Source organism: Ptychodera flava, chromosome 21 (genome assembly GCF_041260155.1).
Source record: "Ptychodera flava strain L36383 chromosome 21, AS_Pfla_20210202, whole genome shotgun sequence".
Taxonomy (NCBI): Eukaryota; Metazoa; Hemichordata; class Enteropneusta; family Ptychoderidae; genus Ptychodera; species Ptychodera flava.
In genome coordinates this window covers 23,646,135-23,670,957 of record NC_091948.1, presented here as the reverse complement: position 1 = coordinate 23,670,957, position 24,823 = coordinate 23,646,135, and the positions used below count along the sequence as shown (strand labels likewise).

The following is a 24,823-nucleotide window of genomic DNA, read 5'->3' as shown; positions in this document are numbered from 1 at the left end:
TTATACAGTGTGGCCATAAAATCCGCCATATTGCATATAACAATTTCATGGCCCTTCAAACTCTCATATGGTTTTGTTCTCATCAGATGTGCATACCAATGACTGAACTACAAATTAGACCACGAAAAATAATTCCTTTCTCATCAAACATCTCTTACAAAAGTGAACTGGGGTGAGTCTGGTTTTATGTTCAATTTGTTTGTGCTTGCAAGATCAAAGTGCTGAAATGAATATAACAAAGACAGGAATGTTTACATGTAGCAACAATTGTAACACTCGGCAATACTATGATGATCTGGATTTGTTCAGTGCATATGCCATATATGAGATCCTACAAGTGATATCATTTCCTTCTGTGTGAAGGGCATTGCCAATTTTAAATTTTCTTGAGGTCACATAAACAGGGCTGGCTCACCTAGTCTAAGAATGTGTGGATGAAAAAAAACCTTTTCTCTTGACTGTATCTTGATCCATCACAGACCCTTGAGCGAGAGGGTCTATGGTTCCAAATAGCTAGTTTGGATTGTTTCTGACTATACTGACTGAAGTCATCATTTGGCATCAAGAATTTATTCTGAAGATATCAATTCAGTTGAGAGGATTTGTGAGTGATATAACTGGTAATACAGATTTTTACTTGTTGACAATACCACTAATGAGGAAACTTGTGTATGGTAAGATACTGAGCTTTATTCAGACTTACATGCATATTGGCTAAGACAACCAGTTTTCCTGCAAATTAAAAGTCATTGATTGCATGAAACCGGGAGTAAGTTCACTGTAACCTAGCAAAGCTGTAAACCCCAATTCATACTGTCCCAAGTACATGCATTTTCAGAAAATTTGACATTCTTGAAGAAAGAATCTGTGTTTTCACAACTACGTGATGACTAAATGACCGCGCTTTCAAAGGAACAATATGGCTTTAATGTTGCCACTGGTAACATCCATGGCTTCAAGCACATATGTTCTGTTACTATGGAAGATTCAGACTACGGCTCTGTCAGAATATGATTTGATTGTCATCCTCAAAATAAGACACTGTGAATCTGATAATTGCAATCAACATGAATGTTAAATACGATAGAGAAAGTTTCCATCCTCATCATAGAAACTATTTCCTTTCCTGATAATCTTCATCCGTTCTGAATCCAAATACAAAATGTCCCGCATACGGAAATTATAGTCTACATCATCAATGTGGGGGTCATTAAATTCATTTTCAGGATCATATTCCTGGACTGTAGGTTGCATTCCTTCCTCTTCAAAACTACCTTTGTCAAAGGTGTCCTGATCATGTCCAACTTTCTCTACCTCTGGTTTTTCTGATTGGAGACTATGAATAGCATCTTCTTTCAGTTTGACATTGTCATTTGCCTTCTCACCAGCTGATTGTTCGCCTTTGATTTTCATGTTTTCTAGTTTTTCCAATACAACTTTGCTGGTCAGAGCAATCTTCGTGAAAGTCCCAATTTTGGGGAATTTTTCACGCTTATGCTGTGAATCTAATGCCCTTTCTTGTTTTGACTGTAATGCCAGCTCACTGCCACTATAACGTTCTGTTGTACCTGGAGACAGTGATGAAGTGTGACGTACTTTGCCAGGAGGAAGGCTACCATAATTCATTGCAGCGACACTGTCTTGCTTCGCTTGTCTCCGATCATTGGGTGTGAAGCGACTCTTCAACACTTTGATGATGGAATTTTGGGAAACTCCAAAACTTTCAGCAAGGCGAGTTATGGTCCACTCATCAGGGTACTCTTGTCTCAGAAACCTGATTTGGTTCATGGCATCTCTTGTCAGGATTCTTTTCTCCTTTGGTTGGCGCAGTTCTCGTTCAGTTTTTGCTCTCAACATGCCATACTGACGTCGCCTTCTTTCCCTAGATAGAAAGAACAGAAATACTTGTTCTTAAATATTTAAGGGCATAACCTACTTTGTAAGATAAAGTAAATGGCCTGTAATTTCACTCCATTCTATTATCATTTATGAAAAGTTCTTTCTTCTAAAAGCTCATGATTTCTGCAAACCTTTGGGACAATACTTTTAAGGTGGGTAACTACCCAATACCAAGAATATTGTCTTTTTCTAGAAATCACATATGTTGTAGCTTGTAAAATGGGTGTTCCCAATCTTCTTTTTGAGATGATTTACATTCAGTCATCCAGTATCCCACAATTATGAGCTCCCTCATGACTTTATTGCTAATTTGAAATGTTTAAAGAAAACAATAGCCATGGTGGATAAAAATATCATTATTTCATTACATTCGTCTACAAGTAGTATTTCTGATATAGACATGTATGAAGCTGCTCATCCAATAACAAAGATGCCACCTTATTTAATGTAATAAAAATGTGAAAAAATACTGAGTCAGCACTTTTTCATCAATGAAAAAGTATTAGTATCATTACACAAAGTGTGTTTGTACCCACAATTCTCCTTGATTCATACACACTGAGATCCTTTCTTAACTGTGGCAAATTTGTGTACACAGGATGCTATGGTCAATATTTCAACAATCTGGCACGATAGTGTTGATGCACATGATCTTCTGGATGCACCTACAAATTTTATTGGAAAATCAACCCTTTTTCCACAGAGGAGCTATCAAATTTGTAAATTTTTCACCAGATATTTTTGACAGCCATGCATATTTTTATTGATCAGGACTTCTGGGCAAATATTTAATTGATGTTTTTCCTTAGCCCCCTAAAGGATTCTGATGTTTTTGTCTCCCCCACCTCCCAATTTTTCTTGGGGAAATGGGTGGTCCCCCTGAAAATCCTCCAGGTCCCCTCCCCGGTAGTAAATTCTGAACACTCTCTTACGATCCTTTGATGGGGAGGCAATTTTGCTCATAAGTGAATTCAATCCTATGCTCACATATATATTATTGGACCGTCACGTCACCGTAAGAAACCTAACCAGATACCTCCATGGCCTAACCACCTGACTAAACCAGCAAAAAGTTGAACCCGTGACACTCACTTTTCGACGGCTTCCAGAAAATCCGGATCCGTGTCTTTATTTCTCGGCACCCCCCTCTTGGTAGTAGCCCTTTTCATATCCTCCAGCACCTTATCATAGGACGAACACGTTGTAGAAGTTGCAATACATCGTACTGAATTGTTTAGATGAAACAGACCACGAATGAGTGGGTATGATACCAACTTGTAGGCCATATCAGGTATGTTCAGTGCAGCTACGCTACGCGCACTCTCCGCACGTGAGTGCTGTAGAGGTGCGATTGGAGATCATAACCTTTGACCCATACCTCCATGTGACCTTTATTTCCATGTTCTTGTTTTGTGTGTAAAGCCATTTAATGGAATACATGTCATAGAGAACTTTTTCGAAAACAGAAACGGACAGGCAGAGATAACAGGGAGAAGCGTAGCGAAAATCGTACAAGTAACGACTCATCGGGGATGCTAATCTCGTACTCCTTCGAGAATCTACGAGATAATTCAGAACGAGTTCGTGTATACACAGGAAGTGGGAAGAGGGAAATTTGCAAAGGGTCAGTCAGGTCGCTATCATAACACCAGAGTGCAGACTACGAGTGTTAGCATCTCCCAGGCCTGCTGAAATTCGGTATTCACACCTCACGGGTTGACATGGAAGCCGCAGCCCAAACAAAAGCTATTCCAGAGGACATTTTGACTGATCTTTGCAGGTAGTATTTTATGTCGTCTCACTCGGTTACTGTTCTGTAATAAATTTGTTCGTTCATATTCAGTCACAGACGAGTCGCGTCGCGTCGCGTCGGTCGCATGTTTCCGCAGGAGATAGTTGCCACGGTCCCTCCACAATTTTTTGTGTGGAGGGACCGTGGTAAAAGTAATGCCTTTCTACCTCCATGCTACCATTCAACTCGCTTCTATCTCATACAGCAGCCTGGAACTCGTCACCAGTCCATTGATTACTGCTGTCCTTTTGATGTGGCCGTGTTGTATTCGCAAATAACCTTGCAATGGCCATTTCTTTTCAAGTACTATTTTGTATTTTATTGCTTTGTTTCAGTCGGTTTCTGATCAACATACCCGGAGAAGAAAAGCAAGATTTGGTTCGGGTTTGTTTTCAGATCGAACTAGCTCATTGGTTTTATCTTGACTTCTACCGCCAAGAAAAACCTGAATTACCTGCTTGCGGAATACGAGAGTTTGCTGCAGTCGATATCCTTTTGTTCGTTGACACCACCACATCTTGGAAAAACATAAGGGCAGTCAGTTTACATTGTAACACACCTCATCCGCAGTCTGTATTCTAATTCGTCAATTGATAGTCACGTGGGATGCGTTCTTTTTGTGCTGATCCACGTAAACGGTGTCATCAGGCATCATTTGTTTGAACTGTTGCCTGCCAGGCATCAGTTCCGAAAAATGATGCCCGCTGACGTCAAAAACGACATTGACGCGAACGCGGACCGGAATGTAAACAAAGATGTTGTCTGCGGCTGATCAAAACGATAGTCGAGAAATTTCTTGGTTTATCCACAGGGTGTTGTCTAAATGTCCGTCCCCAGGGGTGGGTAGGTGTTTCGTTGTATTGCTAATAAAGATATATTCTACCAACCTTTGGTGTTTTGGTCTTAAACTTAGCACTGCCCTTGACAATCTTGCGTTAACGTTTTATCAACATGCTGTATCTATTATCTGATGAGTTTGAGTGCCTAATTGGCCAAAGTAAGCAAGGGTAAATTACTAAGCTGTGGACGCTGTCACCAGATTATCACCGGATTAAATTTGACAAAGTCAACAACGAACGCGCCAGTAAGGTATAACACAAGATTGGCGCTGTTCGTTGTTGACTTTGTCAAATTTAATCCGGTGATAATCTGGTGACAGCGTCCACAGCTTAGTAATTTACCCTTGCTTACTTTGGCCAATTAGGCACTCAAACTCATCAGATAATAGATACAGCATGTTGATAAAACGTTAACACAAGATTGTCAAGGGCAGTGCTAAGTTTAAGACCAAAACACCAAAGGTTGGTAGAATATATCTTTATTAGCAATACAACGAAACACCTACCCACCCCTGGGGACGGACATTTAGACAACACCCTGTGGTTTATCCTACTTTCTGAAGAAGAATTGAATGCTTTGGTTTCCAACAAGGGCTCGATACGGACAAAAACTATATTATAAATCAAAGGTGAATTGAACGTTTTGCAGAAGTATTGCGATCCTTTTGGGAAAAACTTTTTCTCACTGAACGACATCATAGGCCTACATGCGACACGTTTTGTGTATAGTACGTTCTTATGCATGGCTAGGGATGAGGTGTGTTACAAAACACATATTGACTGGCATGAGGGCAACAGCATACGTCTTTAACCCCTCGGGCCTGTGAGTCACCCCCCAAAACAGACTGTTTCCCTCGGCCTACGGCCACGGGAAACAGTCTGTTTTTGGGGTGACTCACAGTCCCTCAGGGTACAGACGTATGCTGTTGCCCTCATGGCCAGTCAATATGTGTATATTGTAACAGTAACAATGCATAATTTGCATATTCTTTTGTTGTGAAAATGTATTCTTGTGCACAGTCATAATCATATGAATAGATTGCTCCAAAAACAGAGGGGTGGTCCACCCCTAACATTCCCCTTCTGTGGAGAACCCTGAGGGAGAGGTGCAGAGCAGTGGTCTGATTGTCTTCACAGATGTAAACATCACACATAATTACAAATAGTACACTGTGTGCTACCCTCATGATATCATGGATGTATTTTTTTTACATCCATGATGATATGTAGGTTGACAATTATCTAACAGCTGTGACTCCTTTTACATTTTGAGGGGGACATTTTGAAAACAAATGTTACATGTTCCAAAAAGTTGAAAAGAATTGGCCTTTAAATTCCAAAGGAATTTCTGTAACAGGATGGCGATCTACTGATATTCACAGAAATTGTGTTCGGTTCCTTGTACCTTTGGGTCAGAAAGACCATGTTAACCTGTATTAGAACTAAACTGCTCACACAAACTGTAGATGTACTCAAACAATGGATATAGAAGCCGCTAGAAGCAGTCTCGCTTCTACCTCTTTGCTGACACAAAGTATATATTTCTAACAAGTATGAAAACTACTCCATAGGCCCATTGTTTACAGACACTTAAATGAAAACACCTGACTCAGTCAGTACTAAATATTTAATTTATCTTTGGTGTTTACTTATATTGACCTATTTTTGTAATTCAAGATTGATCTAAATGCAGCTATCAAAATATGAATAAAATTGAAGGTACGGTACTAGTAGTACACTGGTCAGTTTCTCAGAAAGTTCTAAATACAGTAAGTGATTGTCATATTTACACGTGGCACAAAACACCCTAACATTTGGTATTCCTTCTGTTTTAATAGTGTGTACTCTGGATGTAAAAGTGAAAGTTTTCTATAGTTTCCTTAACTTTGCATACTTTTCAAACATTGTCCTTATTTGAATGACCATGCTGAACAAGTGAATGAGATAATAAGTCAGTGGAAAGATTATAAGATGAGTGTGCCAACGCATGGCGCTATCATATTAGATGAAACACTACAAAATGTAAGTACCATTATCATTATACCTTTCTATTTCACAAATTTTAGTTTTGTCATCCGTGGACCCAGAGAGAAAGAATGAAGGTGTGAGGTCAATCTACTGTTACATATAAAAGAAACTTGTTTCAGTTCATCTCACTGTAATAACCAAACATATGAAGCAGCTTGATACTTTTGAATCCGTTTCATTTAGCCAGAAATTAATGTTAATTTTTCTTTGTAAAGATTTTACTGGTGCAAGGTTACTGGGCCAAAGCCAGCTGGGGATTTCCTAAAGGGAAGGTGAACAAAGATGAAAGTGAACATCAGTGTGCAATCAGAGAGGTAAGTTATCATACACACCATACAATACCTCGTCATCACTCAGTAACTTTTACATTGAGTCTTTGTGTTTTTTTTACCTGTATAAGATTTGGCTGTTAGTGGTTGAAGATGAGAAACATTGACAGGCTTTCACTTGAAACAGTCTTTAGCCGTAAACTTGTCTTATTCATGATCCACAGGTACTTGAAGAAACTGGTTTTGACATCAATCACTTACTGGACCAAAATGAATACATTCAACAGAGAATAAATGATCAAGATATCAGACTCTATTTAATACCATTTGTACCAAAGGACACCAAATTTCAACCAAAGACAAGAAAAGAAATCAAGGTTTGTAAGTCTGATACATTTAATCACCAACCGTAACAACATATCAAGGATTCAGATGTTGTTATTAGTCTTTCAACAGCAATTTGTCTTTCTTTTAGAGATCACCTTTTTCAAAAAGGGTTGATAAGCTAACAAAAAATTTTTGTTAGCATATCGACCCAGGGAATGCCACATGTAGTTGCACAAGACCAAAAGTTTAATTCATCCATTAGCGGGTGGTTTTGGTTTCTATTCAGATAGTGAATTTCCTGGAAAATGTCATACATGCTTTTATGAGCACTTTCTTTTTCTATCAAAATAAAAAATGTACCTCTAAGTATGACATGTTCCAATGATTGGCACTTTCCACCATTCACCTAAAGCTTGTGTGTACAGTGTTCCTGAAAATACTTATCATAGTGATATTGTATAATATTCAGACAAAGTTTCATTAATTCCACGCTGTAATTGATATAGTCATATAGCTATGGTTACTGCTCTAGTTGTATTCGTCAGCTACAGCTTGAGTATCAGACATCAACACTTTAAACTTTTGTTGAGGCAGAGTGGGTAAGGGATTTTGATCTGCATGGTGGTGAGTCAGGGGATTTTTATGTGCATTGTAGAGTGGGTAGCGTATTTTGATCTGCACGTACATGTACTGATGTTGTTTTGTGAATGTGGCAATATTGAATAGTCTGTTTGTAATACAATGAATACAGAATGTAATGCATCCACTATACATGCTTATATCTTTCAGAGCATTGAGTGGTTTCATATAGATGACTTGCCAACACATAAAAAAGATATGACACCGAAGGTCAACTTGAACTTGAGTCCGAATAATTTCTTCATGGTGGTCCCGTTTGTAAAGTAAGTTTCTGCACATAACTGTTAACTTGAAGACAGGAGAAACATCTGCAATGAGATGTCTTTGTTTTCCTAGCATTTATAGATAGCTGTCCATTCTCACTGTAACTGTTCATCTACCATTGTTTGTCAATAGATTAAATCTAGAATTTGAATGGACCATGGTACAAACAAAACTGCGTGCAAAAATGGGAACAGAACATGCAGAAATCTGTTTATTTCTCAGAGCGTTGGTACACGTGGGTTTGTTTTTACCAGCATCATTGATCGTTGATATATACTGAGTCTGTAGAACACCATACATCCTTTTCAATCTAGAGTAGAACCATTGCATTGTTACCAACATCTTACCCATATACTTTACCTATCAGACGTACTCTCTTTCCTTTGCGAAAAGGTTGTGTCAGTTTTGACTTTTGTTTAGCATTATTAATGATAAAATTAATTGTTGGAGACTTCAGAGACAGATGTTCTTTGGACTGCATTTCCTATCCGATGGTATTTGCTGATAGCAAAATGTTGCTTTTTCCTGTAGACCCTTGAAAAAGTGGATCAGTAAACAGAGAAGTACGCTTGAACAGATTGAAAAGCAGCAAAACACAAGACCACACAGCAAAGGCAAGGGCTCACAGATGGCAGCCACAATGGGTGAACACAAACCACTGACAGAGAAGCAAAAACAGAGACAACAACGGCAGTTTGCTCAGTCAAATCAAAACGAATTTGCTGATTACTTGAGACTTAGAGAAGGCATTGGCAGTACTAACAACAGCTGGAGTGCGCCACCACAGCAAGCCAGAGGTAGAGGAAGGGGTACTGTCCCTCAGTACAAAATATTGGTGAGTTTTAATGTTGAATGTGTTTTAATATTTTATATAGTTAACATGAACCATATGTTTTATTCTTAGTGCTGACATTAGCTTTCAAATGTCATATATGTATGACAATATGGAATAACATGTTGAAAAGTCATATCTGTATGTCTGTCTGTCGACTGCAAAAGTCAAGTACTGATGCATGTAATACATTGATATTTTTAAATCATCAAAGCTTGTTATTCAGAGTTCTTCAAAACGTAGCTCCTGAATACAGAGTCATCAGGCACTGATTATTGACAAACATTGGACCAGCACATGTCAGTGTTGGGATGAAGTTACTAAACTGAATAAAACACCATTGCAGTGCATGATGACAATGTAGTCAGTGAAAGTTCTGCAATTACGCAGTGCAATGAGAGTAAAGTTCAAAAAAGTGAACAAATCTGCTGTTGCAACTATGATGCTATGTCAGCTATCTTTGTGTTCTTGAAATGTATGACAAGCTGCATATGGTGTAAAGCAAGAGTGTATGATATTTTGCTGTTTCCTTAGGCATATTGGGTTGTTCTTATTGAACAGTATAAAGTTGAAGTATCCATTTTGATTATTTCTCTATCCTGTATCATTATAGACCCGTGAATCTGGCAGAGATCCAAGACGATCATTACAGAAATTATTTTCAGGTAGGAAGAAATGACATGATACAGCTTTATCACTCACTGTATATTAATCAATTTCAATACATGACTTAGTTTTGATCCTATCATTTTCAATATGGTGAGTAGATCTGGTCTTGTGTACAAGAAATTTTAGGGTGAAATCTTCAACAACTGAAGGCAGTAAATGAGCCTTTGCATTTTATCATTATGACATTTGATACGTCGTCTTCTTTTTGTCAGACAAGATGTTTTATGAGGTTCCTAATTGTCTTTGGCAATGCTAATTAGTCTGAATTCACATATGCTAAAATGTACAATTGTGACATCATTCAGATACCAATCTTCCAGAAACACAGTGACATCTAGTACTCCTGCACAAAGTCTTCTTAGTTTGCCATACTCTAGTAAACAAAATCAAGTGACAACTGATGGTCGAAGTTACTGTACAAGTACCATACATGTAGTCCACCCTCTCAAGGTTCTTATAATCTTCAGAAGTGCTCAAGATTGCCGTTTTCTTGTCTTTCAGATTCAGCACCGCCATCAGAAAATCACAGAAGCCACACCAACAATGCAGACGGACAGACATTTACTTCAGGGGCCTTTGAGAGCTTCCAGTTTGATTGGGAACCAATCATGAGGCACTTTGAGTTTCCAAGGAAACCGGTATCATGACAACATCATCATTGACAAACTTACCACTGAGGATTGTACTCTGCAATGGTAGATTCTGAGATGTCAAAATTATGGATTCAATGTTCATGTCTTCCGTCCAGTCTTTGAAATGCCAACTGCTATGACATTGCTATGACAGACAAGGTACTGCAACTTGTACATTTCTTGTGGAGAAGTTACAATGCCTTCTCTAACTGTGATATTAAACTTGATTCAATTAAGAACTTTAAGATCCATAGTTTTTCATCTCAGATAACTTACCTTTGCATGCCAGCCATCAACATGTACATGAACTGAATGTGCCATTAGTACAAGGAATTTTAATGTCATGCCACAACTGAAGTAAATGAATATCACATGTTGCCATGACGATCTGAATTATTGAAGCCTCTGAAAATGACTTTTGTCTCTTTGTAAGATGTTTTAAACATTTATACTTATATCAGTGGTTGATTATTTGACTCATGCTAATTTGTTAAGATACTGAGGTTTTTTCTGAAGATTTTTATTTCAATGGCCTAGTGCTTTTTACATTTCAAAGACCAAGCATCTGTAATTGGCACTCTTGTGAGATGAACTAGGGAGTATGTACGAACCTGTTTTGAGTAATTACAATGGTACAATGTAAAAACATTCTTGTAACTGAGAATTGTGTGTGCCATAACTGTCCATACTTTTCTCATTTTTATGAAATCGACCCATAATTTCATGATCAAGTATTGACCGTTGGCATCAAAATATGTTTAAAAAGTTACAAATAGACAATGTCATTTTAAAGCCAGTTGCACTGTCAAATTCTGTTGGCTCCAGTACATGTTATTTCAATCTATGTCTCACAGCTTTCTTAGTTTACTGGTATTTTCCATAGTCCATGTATTCATTGATACATCACACCATTCACAATCTCATCACATGCTTGATAATATCTAGTCATTTTTTAAGTTGAGTACGTTTACAATAGACTCAGTCTTGTATGGCTAGTATGCAACAAATATCATGCCAGCCAACTATGTAATGGGCACATTGGTTGAGCAGAATACCTCAAAGATACTTGCTTTTTTCACTGTCATAAAATTTTCCCAAAATGTCTCAATACTTCAAACATGAGCTCACAGCTTGCTAGGAGGTGACCAAAGTCTTAGTGAATGGAGGGTTTGACAATTTTCCAGCCATGATAGCTGTGTGCTGTCACTATTTCCAAGTCATAGAAGAGTACAGTTTCATCTCCTTAGAATACATCTGAACTGGACTAGATATTACCATTAGTCATGTTGAAAATTTAGTTCACCACATTACATTCATTAGAGAGAGTGAACACAGGTAATGAAAATATAAGTTTGCGATGACGGTTTTGTGACAACTGTTATTACATGCCTCGATGTGAGTGGCAATCAGTGCATTGATCTCCATAGGAACATCTGGGGAAGTAAGTGCGCTGTGTGAATGATGTACTGACTGGTTTCAATAGTTACCGCGTGAAGCCCTTCAGTGTTTTCGACGTCAAAGTAGACGTTTAACGCTAGATGTAAAATATCCATGCACGCACTGCTATTTTGACGTTTGTTAAAATCTGTTTGATGCTGGTTGATAATGGTAAAATTGTTTGAGAATGCCCTGCATGTAACTGAATGTCATATAGCATCAACTGAATACAGCATCAACTGTGAAGAGGCATGTAATAAAAATATTATTGCCTGAACATGGGTCTATGTGCTCTCGCAGCAGGAGACAATATGCCCTCCTGGTGTTGGGCAATATGTCACCTGCTCTAGGGCACATAAACCCATGTATTCAGGCAATAATATATAATATTTTTTATGAAGTAAAGACATTTACATTTGTCAAACTCATTGGTAGCTGTGATGGTAGATTTTATGCACGTATGGATGCAGCCCTGAAAATGTGAGCATACGGTAATACTATTAGCTATTGAATCCAATCAACTCTGCATTACAGCTTTTGTAAGTTTTTATTGTATGAATATTTTGCAATTAAATTTGTGCCGTGGACCAATATCCAACTTGTCTGTCGCTTTCCATAAATGGAATGATCACAAGTGAATTTTGTGTAGCACCTGAATCTGAATCCTTCTCTGATGTCAGATTGCGTTTTGAAGAAATAGAAACAGATTCATATTGCAGCTGCCATTCCCTCCTGGTCCAGTGATTCAGTAAGATAAAATTGACTGGCTGTTAGTATAGTTAAAATCATATTTAAAAAATGATAACGATGGTCATGGATGGTGATATCCAAAGTATCTTTGCTTGAAATGAGAGTTGTCCTCCATTAGAGAATAAATCACATCTATGTTGTACACCAAATGATGCCATGGTTACCGTCAACTCTTCTCAGCGGAGTTAATGAGAGTAAGAAGGTCTTCTTTAATTTTGTTGTAATTTTCATCTGGATTTTTTGTACCGTCCAAGTAGACTGGATAAAAGAAAAACAGTTGGAAAAAATAAAGTAAGTGTTAGAGTTGTTACGAACCGAAAATTTAGGGACTGAACAGACAGAATAAGGAATCATTTTTCCCAACAATTTCAGGCCATAACAAAGAATGGTCAAACGAAAGCTAGCACACAGCATTATTTCAAATTAAGTTATTCTTTAATGCTAACTAGTAAAAGAAAACTAATAACAAATAGTACAATAAACATTACAACTTGGTGGCCAGGTCCTTTAAAAGTAAATGAAAGTCTAAACTAACGAATATTCGTAGCTCGGAGCTCGGTCAATGGTCAAAATAATTGTTTAAAGTTCACGGTGAGGCAGAATTCCGACGGGTTTCCTTGCGTGATTCTTTTCACTGCCCGACAACAACAAATTGCGTTACATAAACGTCGAGTGGTCTTACCAGCATTAGAAGTAGATAGTTCACAGTCCGTTCGCGCAAGTCTTTGCACATTATCCAGCAGGGCGCGTTTTCGTCAACCGAGCTGCAGTCCGGCGAAGTATTCTTCCCGTTTTATACAGTTCGTAGGTGATGAGTTTGCAGACAAGCTGTCCTCGGTTAAATGTTCAAATAACGGTTACTAGTATATCGTTCAGCAACGTTGGTGCCCTCGGACACAGCCCTTAGAAGCGGAGAATGGTGGTAGAGCCAGTCTTGTTTCAACTCCCGTGAAAACGCCAACGTGGCACAGTTGCTGCCTAAATTTATACCTAAGATCTGCTTACACCTGGTTACTTACATTAGCATGTTGAACAGATCGCAAGGACTCTGGCCAATAGAAATAAACCACAAAGGACACTGGCCAATGAAAACAAAAGGTCGCATTTCCATTGAAAACGTGTGTCACAACATACCTCCCCCCTTGAAAAAAAAGAAAATTTTACAAAAGTAAACTTTTCTTTTCCTTTTCGAGGGTATGCAACAAAAGCTTCTGAGTTACAATCTTACAATTATTTAACTCTACTATAATGCTGTGTTTACCATAATTACACAGCTCTCAGTTAATTGAGGTTACACCACTATACTCTAGATAAGGCGTCAGCAATTACATTGTTTCTACCAGCAACATGTATAATTTTGAGAGGATATGGTTGCAACAGTAAACTCCATCTAAACAATCGTTGACTCTTTGTCTTAAATTTTTCTAGAAATGTAAGTGGATTATGGTCTGTGTATACTGTAATGTCATCTACACCATTGGTGACATATACTTCAAAGTGCTGAAGAGCTAAAACTAGGCTCAAAGCTTCCTTTTCAATGGTAGAGTACACTTTCTGATGTCTATCCAATTTTCTAGAAAAATAACCAACAGGGCGTTCAACACCAAGTTCATCTTCTTGGAGCAAAACTGACCCAACTCCAACATCACTGGCGTCGATGGCAAGTTTAAATGGCTTACTAAAATCTGGTGCAACTAATATTGGCTTATTCATTAAAATGGCCTTTACTCTATCGAATACATCCTGACATGTTTCTGACCAAAGAAACTTTACATTCTTTTTCAAAAGGTTGGTCAGTGGTGCTACAATTGTGCTATAATTGGCACAGAACTTTCTGTAAAAACCAGCCATGCCTAAGAATCTAAGTAATTCCCGTTTAGTGGTGGGAGGTGGAAAGTTGGCAATTGCTTGCACTTTGGCCTGACGTGGTGACACTTGACCTTGCCCTATAACCTGACCTAGATAGATGACCTTTGCTTTGGCAAATTCACTTTTCTGGAGGTTGACTACAAGATTAGCATCCTTAAGTCTACTAAATACCTCTCTTAAATGTAATATATGGTCCTGCCATGTCGTACTGTATATCAAAAGATCATCTAAATATACTACACAGAAGTTTAAACCCACTATTACTTTATTCATCAATCTTTGAAACGTGGCTGGGGCGTTCTTCATGCCAAAGGGCATGACCCTGAACTGATACAGACCATCAGGTGTTACGAAAGCAGATATTTCTTTTGCCCTATCTGTCAGTGGGACTTGCCAATACCCTTTCAAAAGATCTATTTTGGTTACATAAGTTGCTTTTCCAACTCTATCAACACAATCTTCAATTCTAGGAATAGGGTAAGAATCTGTTCGAGTTACAGCATTTACTTTCCGGAAATCGACACAAAATCTCATTCCTCCACCCTCTTTAGGTACTAGTAGAATAGGTGAGCTCCAACTACTTTCACTTGGTTCTATGAGCTTATGCTTTAACATGTACTGAATTTCTTCCTGTATTTGCTTTAATTTACTAGGATTGACTCTGTACGGATTTTGCTTTATTGGCCTACTGTCTCCGACATCAACATCATGAGTAGCCAGAGGGGTACAACCTGGTTTATCTGTAAAAAGTTCTGGATAATCATTTATGGCTTTTCTGATATCTACTCTTTGCTCCACAGATAAATGAGCCAACTTTGTGTCTAGATCTTCCAAAATCTCTGAATTAGATAATTTCGCATTTTGGGGCTCCCGGTTAACTACCTGTAGGTCAACACTACCGATTTCATTACAGTTTGTATTGGGACTATTAACCTGAGGTGTGGTTACTAAACAAACTGGCTGACTAGATTCACTTTCCCTGTCATAGTATCCTTTCAGCATATTAATATGACATACCCTCTGTGTCTTCCGTCTGTCAGGAGTACTTACTACATAGTTCACTCCACTTAACTTCTTGATGACTTTGTATGGTCCACTAAATTTTGCAGACAGTGGGTCACCTTTAAAAGGCAACAAGATTAGAACCTGGTCTCCTGGTTTGAAACTACGAACTTTACTACTTTGGTCAAAACGCTTCTTCATTATTTGCTGGGATGACCCTAAATGTTGTTTAGCCAAATCACATGCCTTAGAAAGTCGGTCTTTAAAAGTACTGACATAATCCAACAGATTGGTTTCATCACTCTCATTCAGAAATAATTCTTTCACTAGCTTGAGAGGACCTCTCACCTCATGACCATATACCAACTCAAATGGGCTAAAGCCTGTAGACTCACTTTTGGAATCCCTAGAAGCGAACAACACAAAAGGAATCCCCTTATCCCAATCACTAGGGTTGTTGAGACAGTATGTTCTCAACATATTCTTAAGTGTTTGGTGGTATCTCTCCAACGCTCCCTGAGACTGGGGATGATAAGCCGATGATTTCAACTGCTTGATACCTAATTGAAACATGACTTCCTGGAATAAATCAGACATGAAATTAGTTCCCTGATCTGATTGGACTTCCTTTGGTAAACCATATCTGGTAAAGAATTGAATTAAGGCATCAATTACCACTTTTGCTGTGATCCTTTTCAAAGAACATGCTTCTGGAAATCTAGTCGACATATCTAACATGGTCAACAGATACTTATTGCCTGATTTCGTTTTAGGTAGAGGTCCAACACAATCTACCAACACTTTACTAAATGGCTCATCAAAAGCCGGAATAGGTATAAGAGGAGCAGGTTTAATTGAGTGTTGAGGTTTTCCTATCAACTGACAGGTGTGACACGTTTTACAGTACTTCACTACATCTGTATGTAATTTAGGCCAGTAAAAGTGCTCCATTATTCTAGCCTTAGTTTTTCTGATACCTACATGTCCGGCCATAGGAATCTCATGTGCTAATCTCAGAATTTCGGAACGGTAACACCTTGGCACTACAATCTGTGTTTTTACAGACCAACATTCATCAGCAGGACTTTGGGGCGGCCTCCACTTTCTCATCAAAATGCCTGACTTAATGTAGTAACCCTCTGGGACATTACTAGCTTCACTTTCAGTGTGAGCATTGGCTAACAAGTTTTGCAAAGTGGGGTCCGACTCTTGTGCCCCGACAAGAGAAGATTTATTATATGAAGCTTCGGCAGAAACACTATCTTTCACCCGATCATCATCTAAATCTTTAAAGAAAGTCTCAGCAAGCCAGACTCCTGAGTCCTCAACCTTATCAGGTCCTACTTCATCCAATTTTGCCTTACTTGTCATTGACCTAGTTAATACACATGCCGGAAATATACCTGGAAAGTCTTCTTTTAAATTCTCAGTCTCTACTCTAACTTTAGGCTCTCTTGTAACTATAGGAGAAACACAAACTTTTTCCCCAGCTAAATCATTTCCTAACAGGAAACTAACGCCCTCTACAGGTAGACTAGGAACGACTCCTACCATCACAGGACCAGTAACAAGTTCTGACCGTAAATTAACTTCACACAAAGGTACCGGGACATAATCACTATCAATGCCCCTTATCAAAACAATAGCACTACCAGAGCTACTGGTGTTTAAAGGCAAAACCCTGGACAACATTAACGATTGGGCAGCTCCCGTATCCCGAAGAATTACCACCGGTTCTATTTTATTGGGATCTGACAGAGATTGCACCTCGCCCTCTGATATAAAACTCTTGTAACTATCCGACAATTTCACATGAGCATCAACCTCTACTGCCTTAGATGAGAGAGTGGGAGACTGTTGAATAAGTTCCACAGTATTTAAATGGTCATCACAATTAATACTATCTTTAGCTACCTTAGTATTAACAAGGGCCACAGGTTTACTTGAGGACCTCTGATTCTCCTCTTTCTTTAGTTGAAAACATTGTGCTTTTAGATGTCCTACCTTACCACAGTAGAAACAGATTGGACCCTTTCTCAACTCAGCATTTCTATCTCTATCTCTAGTTTCAAATTTCTTACTAGATTTAGACTGCTCATAATTATCTTTCTTTTGGTAACTACCAGTATTATTTACTTTGTCTGGCTTCCGATAGTTCACAGGTTTTCTATAAGACCATCTAGTATTATAATTGTAGGACGAACTGCTACCTTTATGAGTAATCTCGTAGTCATCAGCAATGACGGCTGCTCTTTTCACTTCCTGGACTTTATGTTCATCAAGGTGTGTCTTTATTTCTAAGGGAATACTATTCTTAAATTCTTCCATGAGAACCAATTCTCTTAAACTTTTGTAATCTTTCTCTATTTGCATAGACCTGTACCATCTATCGAATACGATTTCTTTCTCTCGCGCAAACTCAACAAACGTTTGACCCGATTGTCTCTTTAAATTCCTAAATCTCTGTCTATATGCCTCTGGCACTAATTCATAAGCTGACAGAATCAACTTCTTCACTACTTCATAGTCCTGAGACTGTTCATCTGACAAAGACGAAAACACTTCCTGGGCTTTCCCTACTAGAACACTTTGTAATAAGATCGTCCAGTAACTCGCCGGCCACTGGAGACGATTAGCTATCTTCTCAAAAGCAAGGAAATATGTCTCTACTTCCTCCTCATTAAATTTAGGGACAAGCCTTATACATCTTGTGACATCAAAATTAGAACTTCTATCTGACTGGTTATACGACTGGTTAGACAAGTTAGACGAAGCTTCTTGCTGTAACTTTAGTTGTAATTCTAGCTTCCTTAACTCAAATTCTTGTTCTAACCTTACTTTCTCTAACTCTTTCTCTAACTTTACTTTCTCTAATTCAATTCTTGCTAATTCTATAGCCTCAGTGTCATCTTGGTGTGGTTGAATACCAATACTTTCCGTAGGGCCCTCTAATTTTAGGGTATCAGCTATAGCTTGAACTACTTCATGCTTTTTCATTGCGCTAGTAATATTAGCCCCTACCTGGTTAGCCACTAAATTCAATTCTACCCTTCGTAAATCACCCAAGTCTTTCACACTTAAATCTTCCTTAGCAACAAACTCGGCAGCACTAAACTCTGGAGCTGTAGAGGTAGCCATGATAATAAGTTGCCTAATTAATTACTCTCGTTTGACCATATCAATACTGCAAAATTTCAAGGCACTCTAACTTTTAGCTATCGAAATCGTACCCCGGACAAGCCCCCATTTTGTTACGAACCGAAAATTTAGGGACTGAACAGACAGAATAATGAATCATTTTTCCCAACAATTTCAGGCCATAACAAAGAATGGTCAAACGAAAGCTAGCACACAGCATTATTTCAAATTAAGTTATTCTTTAATGCTAACTAGTAAAAGAAAACTAATAACAAATAGTACAATAAACATTACAACTTGGTGGCCAGGTCCTTTAAAAGTAAATGAAAGTCTAAACTAACGAATATTCGTAGCTCGGAGCTCGGTCAATGGTCAAAATAATTGTTTAAAGTTCACGGTGAGGCAGAATTCCGACGGGTTTCCTTGCGTGATTCTTTTCACTGCCCGACAACAACAAATTGCGTTACATAAACGTCGAGTGGTCTTACCAGCATTAGAAGTAGATAGTTCACAGTCCGTTCGCGCAAGTCTTTGCACATTATCCAGCAGGGCGCGTTTTCGTCAACCGAGCTGCAGTCCGGCGAAGTATTCTTCCCGTTTTATACAGTTCGTAGGTGATGAGTTTGCAGACAAGCTGTCCTCGGTTAAATGTTCAAATAACGGTTACTAGTATATCGTTCAGCAACGTTGGTGCCCTCGGACACAGCCCTTAGAAGCGGAGAATGGTGGTAGAGCCAGTCTTGTTTCAACTCCCGTGAAAACGCCAACGTGGCACAGTTGCTGCCTAAATTTATACCTAAGATCTGCTTACACCTGGTTACTTACATTAGCATGTTGAACAGATCGCAAGGACTCTGGCCAATAGAAATAACCACAAAGGACCTGGCCAATGAAAACAAAAGGTCGCATTTCCATTGAAAACGTGTGTCACAACAGAGTACTCAATGTTTAGCATCAAAGTTGGACTGTTGTTGAGGCCTGTACACATTCATACATGCATGGCTGTATCAAGATGAAAACCTGGACCATCTGTTTTCGCATAATTTCTCAGTCCTCCATGGTCTTTCAATATGTGTTATTGTTGCACTGTATAATATTTGCAACTCTTCCAGCCTCCAAGAAACACTATCGGTCAAGATCAACTCATCAAGAGTAACTGACTTTTTGCAACTCTACCAGCTGCCAAGAAATATTTCCAGGTCAAGATCAAGTCATCAAGGCTTACTCACCCATGTCTACTTTCATCTCATTTTCCAGCTCTTTCTTGTTCTCCAAATACATCCTCCATACGTACTCATCAAACATTCCCGGTGGATCAGGCGGAATGTACACTCTCTGCCTGGAATTTACAGACAGAACATACACTCGTTATACAGGAAATCACAGTTCAGGTGTTGGATTCCTGGGTATTTCAGTGACTTTAGCAAAACAACACTGACCCCCATTGCAGACAGTCAAGTGACTGTTAGCAAACAGTTAAAATTACAATGCATTTTCACATTGTCATACCATCTGTCATATTATCCCATGAAAAATTTATTGGCATGTCTGAGATATGACCATTAAGATTCTGAAAACATTCTGTGAATAAAAACATATCTACTGCCATTTACACTCTAAGGCAAAATATTTTCACCATCCAGATATGCTATTCAACTGCAGTGGTATGAAAGCAATGTTGCTTTATACATATTTTATATTCCACAATTTCTTCTTTGAAATTGCTATATATAGTATATATTTATTTTGGATTTGAATGTGTGATGTTACACTTACGATCTTCTCCTCTTAGCTTCTTCAAATGGTAATGTTAGAAAATACTTTAAATCAAACAGCGGTAGCAATGGTCTGGGGAAAGGGGAAAAAAAATCATTTGTAATATAGTTTACCAATGATCACTTTCTTTAATTCTGGAGTGTTGTAGTGTCTTCGCGACCTGTCAGGTACTTAATTGCAGACAAATGTTGGTCAATATCTGTTGTATGTAACATAAAACTTTTATAACATAAAACTTTTATAAAGCTAATACTGATCGTAAAACAAATGATCTAATCTTAGACAATGAACTGGTACAACTAGAGGTACATGCATTTCTTAAAGAGGCACACCCACTTGGTAACATTTTTAAAAACACATTTTTTTAATGCCAACGGTCGATATTTGACATGGCGACTGCGCGCGGATCGCGAGATATCGATAAAAACATGTCATTTCCCGAGCGTATTTTTCACATCCTGAAGGTTTACGATCGTTTCTGATTTTGACCCGAAATCCCCCGAAGGTTTGTTGTTGTGCTGATTGACGATATTCTAGGGAGTCTACAATAAGTTCGAACGACGCGATTAATTTACTTCCCACTGCAAAGACTTTGTATACAGCATTATGCCTTTACCTCAGGTAAGTTTTTTAAAACTTCTCCTTAGTTTTTGTCGTTTTCATTATTCTCAATCAGTTGTATTACATTTTTAACCAATACCACATAAACATCAGTTTTTACGTGTCAAATATTAGCCGCCTCCGATGACTACATTTTGTCGTCTGCCACACAGTACGCCCCGCGCGTGGTATGCGTCTATGCATACCACGCCGCGGCCGCTATGTATCAACCACACATAACTGTGCTAGTCACCTATGCGAATTCTGGTGGAATCAGTAAAAATTGTTTTTCGTTAATACGCCAAGTCAGTAAGACTCAGCTTTCTCCCACCGGACATGACCGATCACCGACGCATACTGTGGCGTACAGCAGCGTCAGCATAGACTCGTATTCCATAGCTTAGTTGACAATGGCCCAAGTGCCGAACGTTCGATGTTCGAAAGCTGAATTTAGGTGGGCCACCGGAATTCAAACTTTTACTTTTTTGAAGACATGTTTTTATCGATATCTCGCGATCCGCGCGCAGTCGCCACGTCAAATATCGACCGTTGGCATTAAAAAAATATGCTTTAAAAATGTTACCAAGTGGGAGTGCCACTTTAATTGTGGGGGATTGAAAATAATTAATGATCACATTTTTTACCCTATAAGGCGAAATGGCATACTATTCACCAAATAATCTATGGAAGATTAATTTTTGAAAGTGGGATATCTATACAATGATTACTGGAAGGTGAGCTCATCTGCCATGCCTCATAGCAGTATACATTTGTATGAGCCATATAATACACACACTGTTGGACTGACTTTGAAACACCTGAGCTGGGATTTTATCCCAGTGCAGAAAAGCATGATGCCATACCTGTAGTTGAATATCAATATGCCTTCAATAATCAAGACATGGACCGGATGTTTTGATTGGTCACTGGGGATTTCAGGGCAGAATTTCTGTGGATTAGTGATCCAATCATTGACATCTTTCATCATCTCATCCATGTTCATGGCAGTTAGATCTGAAAGTGACAGAAAACATTGTTTTCTTTAGCACAGTGTTCAGCATCTGCATGGACTTTTTACATATTGTGACCATCACTTATTCATAATGAAGGTTACACTCCTTCACTGATGGTACGAATCGTATAAATCTCCGCTCTGTATAAAACCAGTACAAAATGCTAAGAAGCTTCATTGTACCCTGATTTGTTTGTTTGAATCACAGTCCCTCAGGGAGGGACTGTGTTTGAATGGCTTGATATTGCTGAAAGATTTGGGTTTAACCACCTAAAAAAATTTATAGTAACAAAAATTTTGCTGTCACATATCACAAAGGTAAATCTATGCTGTCACCTTTGAACTGTAGATTGTGGTAGATTGAAAAAAAAAGTCAACTCTGTAAGTTTATGGAAGTGTTAACTGATAGAAATGGGCTCAGACTTACTTTGATGGCTTCCTCAATACTGTTGTATGTGAAACCAAAAATAAAAATTTCTGAGTAAATAAAGAACTAGTGATATTGAAAATTTTGGCTGCATTACAATTTGAATGTTTAGCTGAATGCTTCAGATATTTTCACTTGAATTTAAGGTGTGATTCATTAACATTGCGTACCTAAACTTAAGAAAGTTATGGCTGGCCATCCTTCTTGAATATGGGCAGTAAAAAATTCAAGAACATTGGAACAGTCACTCAAAAATCCTTGATCAAAGAATGCTCATTATTTCAAGCTGTTCTGCTTGAAGATGTAACACTGTTCTCTTCTCATATTTCATATTTTCAACTTCTTTCACATTTTCGATTTGACAAACTCTGACTGCTATAAGCTCACCATCCCATCTTTCATATCCTGTTTTCTCATCGATCAAAACATCTTCTTCTTCCTGCAACAAACAGATAAATTATATCATCTTTGTGCTTATAAAGTTTAAATGTTCACTTGACCAGAGATCGTCACTCCAGTTTGGATTAATATATATGCATTGGTGGCTGCAAATGTGTAGTACAACTGTTCAATGCTTTTTCTTCTTTGAGTCAGTATTTTGAAATGGAATACAGACAAGATGCTAGCAAAATGTTACAAGAATTGGCATGAAATTTCAGGGCTTGAAATACTTCAATGCACCCTGCACTATGCATGTCCATGTTAAATAGCTTGCAGGTAGATTGTCAAACAAATAAAAAAATTGGTTTCTCCCATAACAATAAAAACAAAAGTGAAACAAAATATATTATTACATTTTGTTTTAGCCCCTTGGACAACAAATTGATGTGAAGTTTACAGCCCTTATCTAGATTCACAGACTTAGCACTTTAAATTTATCAAAATTCTTAAATGTTTTCCATCCAGGAACTATGTATTTCTCAAATCTAGAAATGATACTCTTTCTGGACTGTTGCTTAGTAATTGTTGCCTAGCAGCAAAATATTGACATCGTTTTCTACCAGTCACCAAAGGACTAATGGATGGGGGATGTATTCTACTTACCACAAAATATGTATCCTGGCTGATGTTATATGAGTTTGGAATATCCTTTTCCAGGCGACTTGCTAAAGTGGTCTTACCCCCATTGGATACACTGAAACATAAATAGAAGCAAAATATTACAATTGCATGAGACTTTTTTTTGGTGTTTCAATCTTAACGAAAAATTTCAGTTTGATCATCTGATTATCATGTCGACATCAGATCAAAATGATTAAAAACTGCATCACATGTCACACATGTTCCTTTTTAACAAAGACTTGAATATTTAAAGGCTCCCATAAACGGAGTGTAAACATGATTTTGACCGCTATAACATACCATGCCAAGTAGGTGAAAATCCCAGTAATTTTTGGCTGTTAAACATATGCTTTTTTACTACCTTGGCAGATGGTAGGTGACAAGAGTTGATGATGCAGCTAGATGATATTAAAATATCACATTATGTGAGGCCAAATTTACTTTTTAAACGATATTGGGTTTCATTTACAATAGCAAGTTGGGGATTGTTATATGTTCTAGTTGTTGCACAGTGACATTATTTTAAACAAACCAGTTTGATGTGCTCTCCAATATCTCACTTGTAGAAGCTACATTGTTCATCATAACCTTGATATTGGACCGTGGATAAAGAGATCTTAAAATAAATGTGTGAGGGTGTGGATGCTAAAACATGTCCACAGCTGATGAAATAAGTGTGGGTGATTTGCAATTACAATTGATGTGGTAGGTTTTCAAATTATGTATGTCTAATAACTGGGTGTGGTTCTAATGAATTGAATAAACTAATTAGCTTTGTCACGGTCCATCCACACATGGATGTCTATTTTTTACATCCATGATCCACAGAAGGGACTGTGGCTTTGTCTTCTTTGTGTTCAGTCTGCAGCCGAAATGCAGTCCAATACTAGTCCGTCCTTGACTTGAACCTAGCTTGATCTGTTGTTGAACACTGTTTAGGTGCCTGGTGGTGTGTAATGTCATCAGAAGTACATAAATGTTCTACAGGTTTGCTACCCAGTTATTGAACAGAGAGCAGGGTATATCAACAGTCATACTTGCAGACAGTAGGAGTGTTAGTTCCTAAAACAGTGTTCAACATCTTTACAAAGTTGCATTGAGAAATAAACGATTCACCTACTATACACACAAATTGTGACACACCTCTAAAAGTCTGTGACTGAGAGATGACATTGCTCTCTTCGTTGGGAACTTGCACGCCCTATTGTTCTTATTGTAGAACCAGGTGATTTTTGTAGTGACCACCACCACTGGTATTAAATGAACTTGGTAATGGTACGCACCTTCAGGTCAACCTAGGTAAGAGCTCACTGCGGTTTATTTTCAAGTTTGCGGACTCTACTTATTGACATAACCGTACGGTGGATAACTTCAATAAACTTACCCACTTATGCCTACAACAACTGTGCGTCGCCTTGTTTCCATGCTCCCCAGCCCTCCAGGAAAACAGCTGATCCCAGATCAGCTGCACGTTCGTACGGAGCCTTTAAAAGGGCGCCCTCTCTTTACTTAGCGCAACAATGTAGTGCGATCCTGATCCCAACGATGCGTCAGAAAGTG

General features: G+C 38.3%; 3 protein-coding genes across 5 annotated transcripts; 1 reads left to right on the top strand and 2 right to left on the bottom strand.

Annotated features, from left to right (window-relative positions):
- Positions 1–25: 25 nt before the first annotated feature.
- Positions 26–3,255, bottom strand: LOC139121778 (neugrin-like). The gene is made up of 2 exons (XM_070686928.1): positions 2,992–3,255; positions 26–1,882 (listed from the first exon to the last, which is right to left on the bottom strand). The coding sequence occupies exons 1-2, from the start codon at positions 3,183–3,185 to the stop codon at positions 1,075–1,077; spliced, it is 1,002 nt and encodes a 333-aa protein (XP_070543029.1). The 5' UTR covers positions 3,186–3,255; the 3' UTR covers positions 26–1,074.
- Positions 3,256–3,451: 196 nt separating this feature from the next.
- On the top strand, positions 3,452–12,220 carry LOC139121777 (m7GpppN-mRNA hydrolase-like). Of its 2 annotated transcripts, XR_011549348.1 has the most exons (10): positions 3,452–3,679; positions 4,027–4,178; positions 6,425–6,552; positions 6,774–6,872; positions 7,052–7,204; positions 7,944–8,056; positions 8,589–8,892; positions 9,503–9,554; positions 10,060–11,470; positions 11,526–12,220. XR_011549348.1 is itself a non-coding variant. In XM_070686927.1 (9 exons), the coding sequence occupies exons 1-9, from the start codon at positions 3,621–3,623 to the stop codon at positions 10,203–10,205; spliced, it is 1,206 nt and encodes a 401-aa protein (XP_070543028.1). In that variant the 5' UTR covers positions 3,452–3,620; the 3' UTR covers positions 10,206–12,220. The 2 variants fall into 2 exon arrangements, 1 of the variants encoding a protein (XP_070543028.1); XM_070686927.1 differs by having other exon boundaries at positions 10,060–12,220.
- LOC139121779 (nicotinamide riboside kinase 1-like) lies at positions 12,156–24,806 on the bottom strand. 2 transcript variants are annotated; one of them, XM_070686929.1, is made up of 7 exons: positions 24,648–24,805; positions 23,246–23,336; positions 22,589–22,640; positions 21,626–21,776; positions 20,163–20,234; positions 19,616–19,725; positions 12,156–12,635 (listed from the first exon to the last, which is right to left on the bottom strand). In XM_070686929.1, the coding sequence occupies exons 1-7, from the start codon at positions 24,686–24,688 to the stop codon at positions 12,544–12,546; spliced, it is 609 nt and encodes a 202-aa protein (XP_070543030.1). In that variant the 5' UTR covers positions 24,689–24,805; the 3' UTR covers positions 12,156–12,543. The 2 variants fall into 2 exon arrangements, with proteins under 2 accessions (XP_070543030.1, XP_070543031.1); XM_070686930.1 differs by lacking the exon at positions 20,163–20,234 and having other exon boundaries at positions 24,648–24,806.
- Positions 24,807–24,823: the final 17 nt, after the last annotated feature.

Coding starts and splice junctions, on each gene's coding strand:
- LOC139121778 (XM_070686928.1), bottom strand. CDS start 3,185: ATGGCCTACAAGTTGGTATCATACCCACTCATTCGTGGTCTGTTTCAT. Junction 1,883..2,991: donor TTTCTGGAAGCCGTCGAAAA/GTGAGTGTCACG, acceptor CTTTCTATCTAG/GGAAAGAAGGCGACGTCAGT.
- LOC139121779 (XM_070686929.1), bottom strand. CDS start 24,688: ATGGAAACAAGGCGACGCACAGTTGTTGTAGGCATAAGTGG. Junction 22,641..23,245: donor GCCAGGATACATATTTTGTG/GTAAGTAGAATA, acceptor TGTTTGTTGCAG/GAAGAAGAAGATGTTTTGAT. Junction 19,726..20,162: donor GAAGCTAAGAGGAGAAGATC/GTAAGTGTAACA, acceptor TGTAAATTCCAG/GCAGAGAGTGTACATTCCGC.
- LOC139121777 (XM_070686927.1), top strand. CDS start 3,621: ATGGAAGCCGCAGCCCAAACAAAAGCTATTCCAGAGGACATTTTGACT. Junction 4,179..6,424: donor ACGAGAGTTTGCTGCAGTCG/ATATCCTTTTGT, acceptor AACTTTGCATAC/TTTTCAAACATTGTCCTTAT. Junction 8,057..8,588: donor ATGGTGGTCCCGTTTGTAAA/GTAAGTTTCTGC, acceptor TTTTTCCTGTAG/ACCCTTGAAAAAGTGGATCA.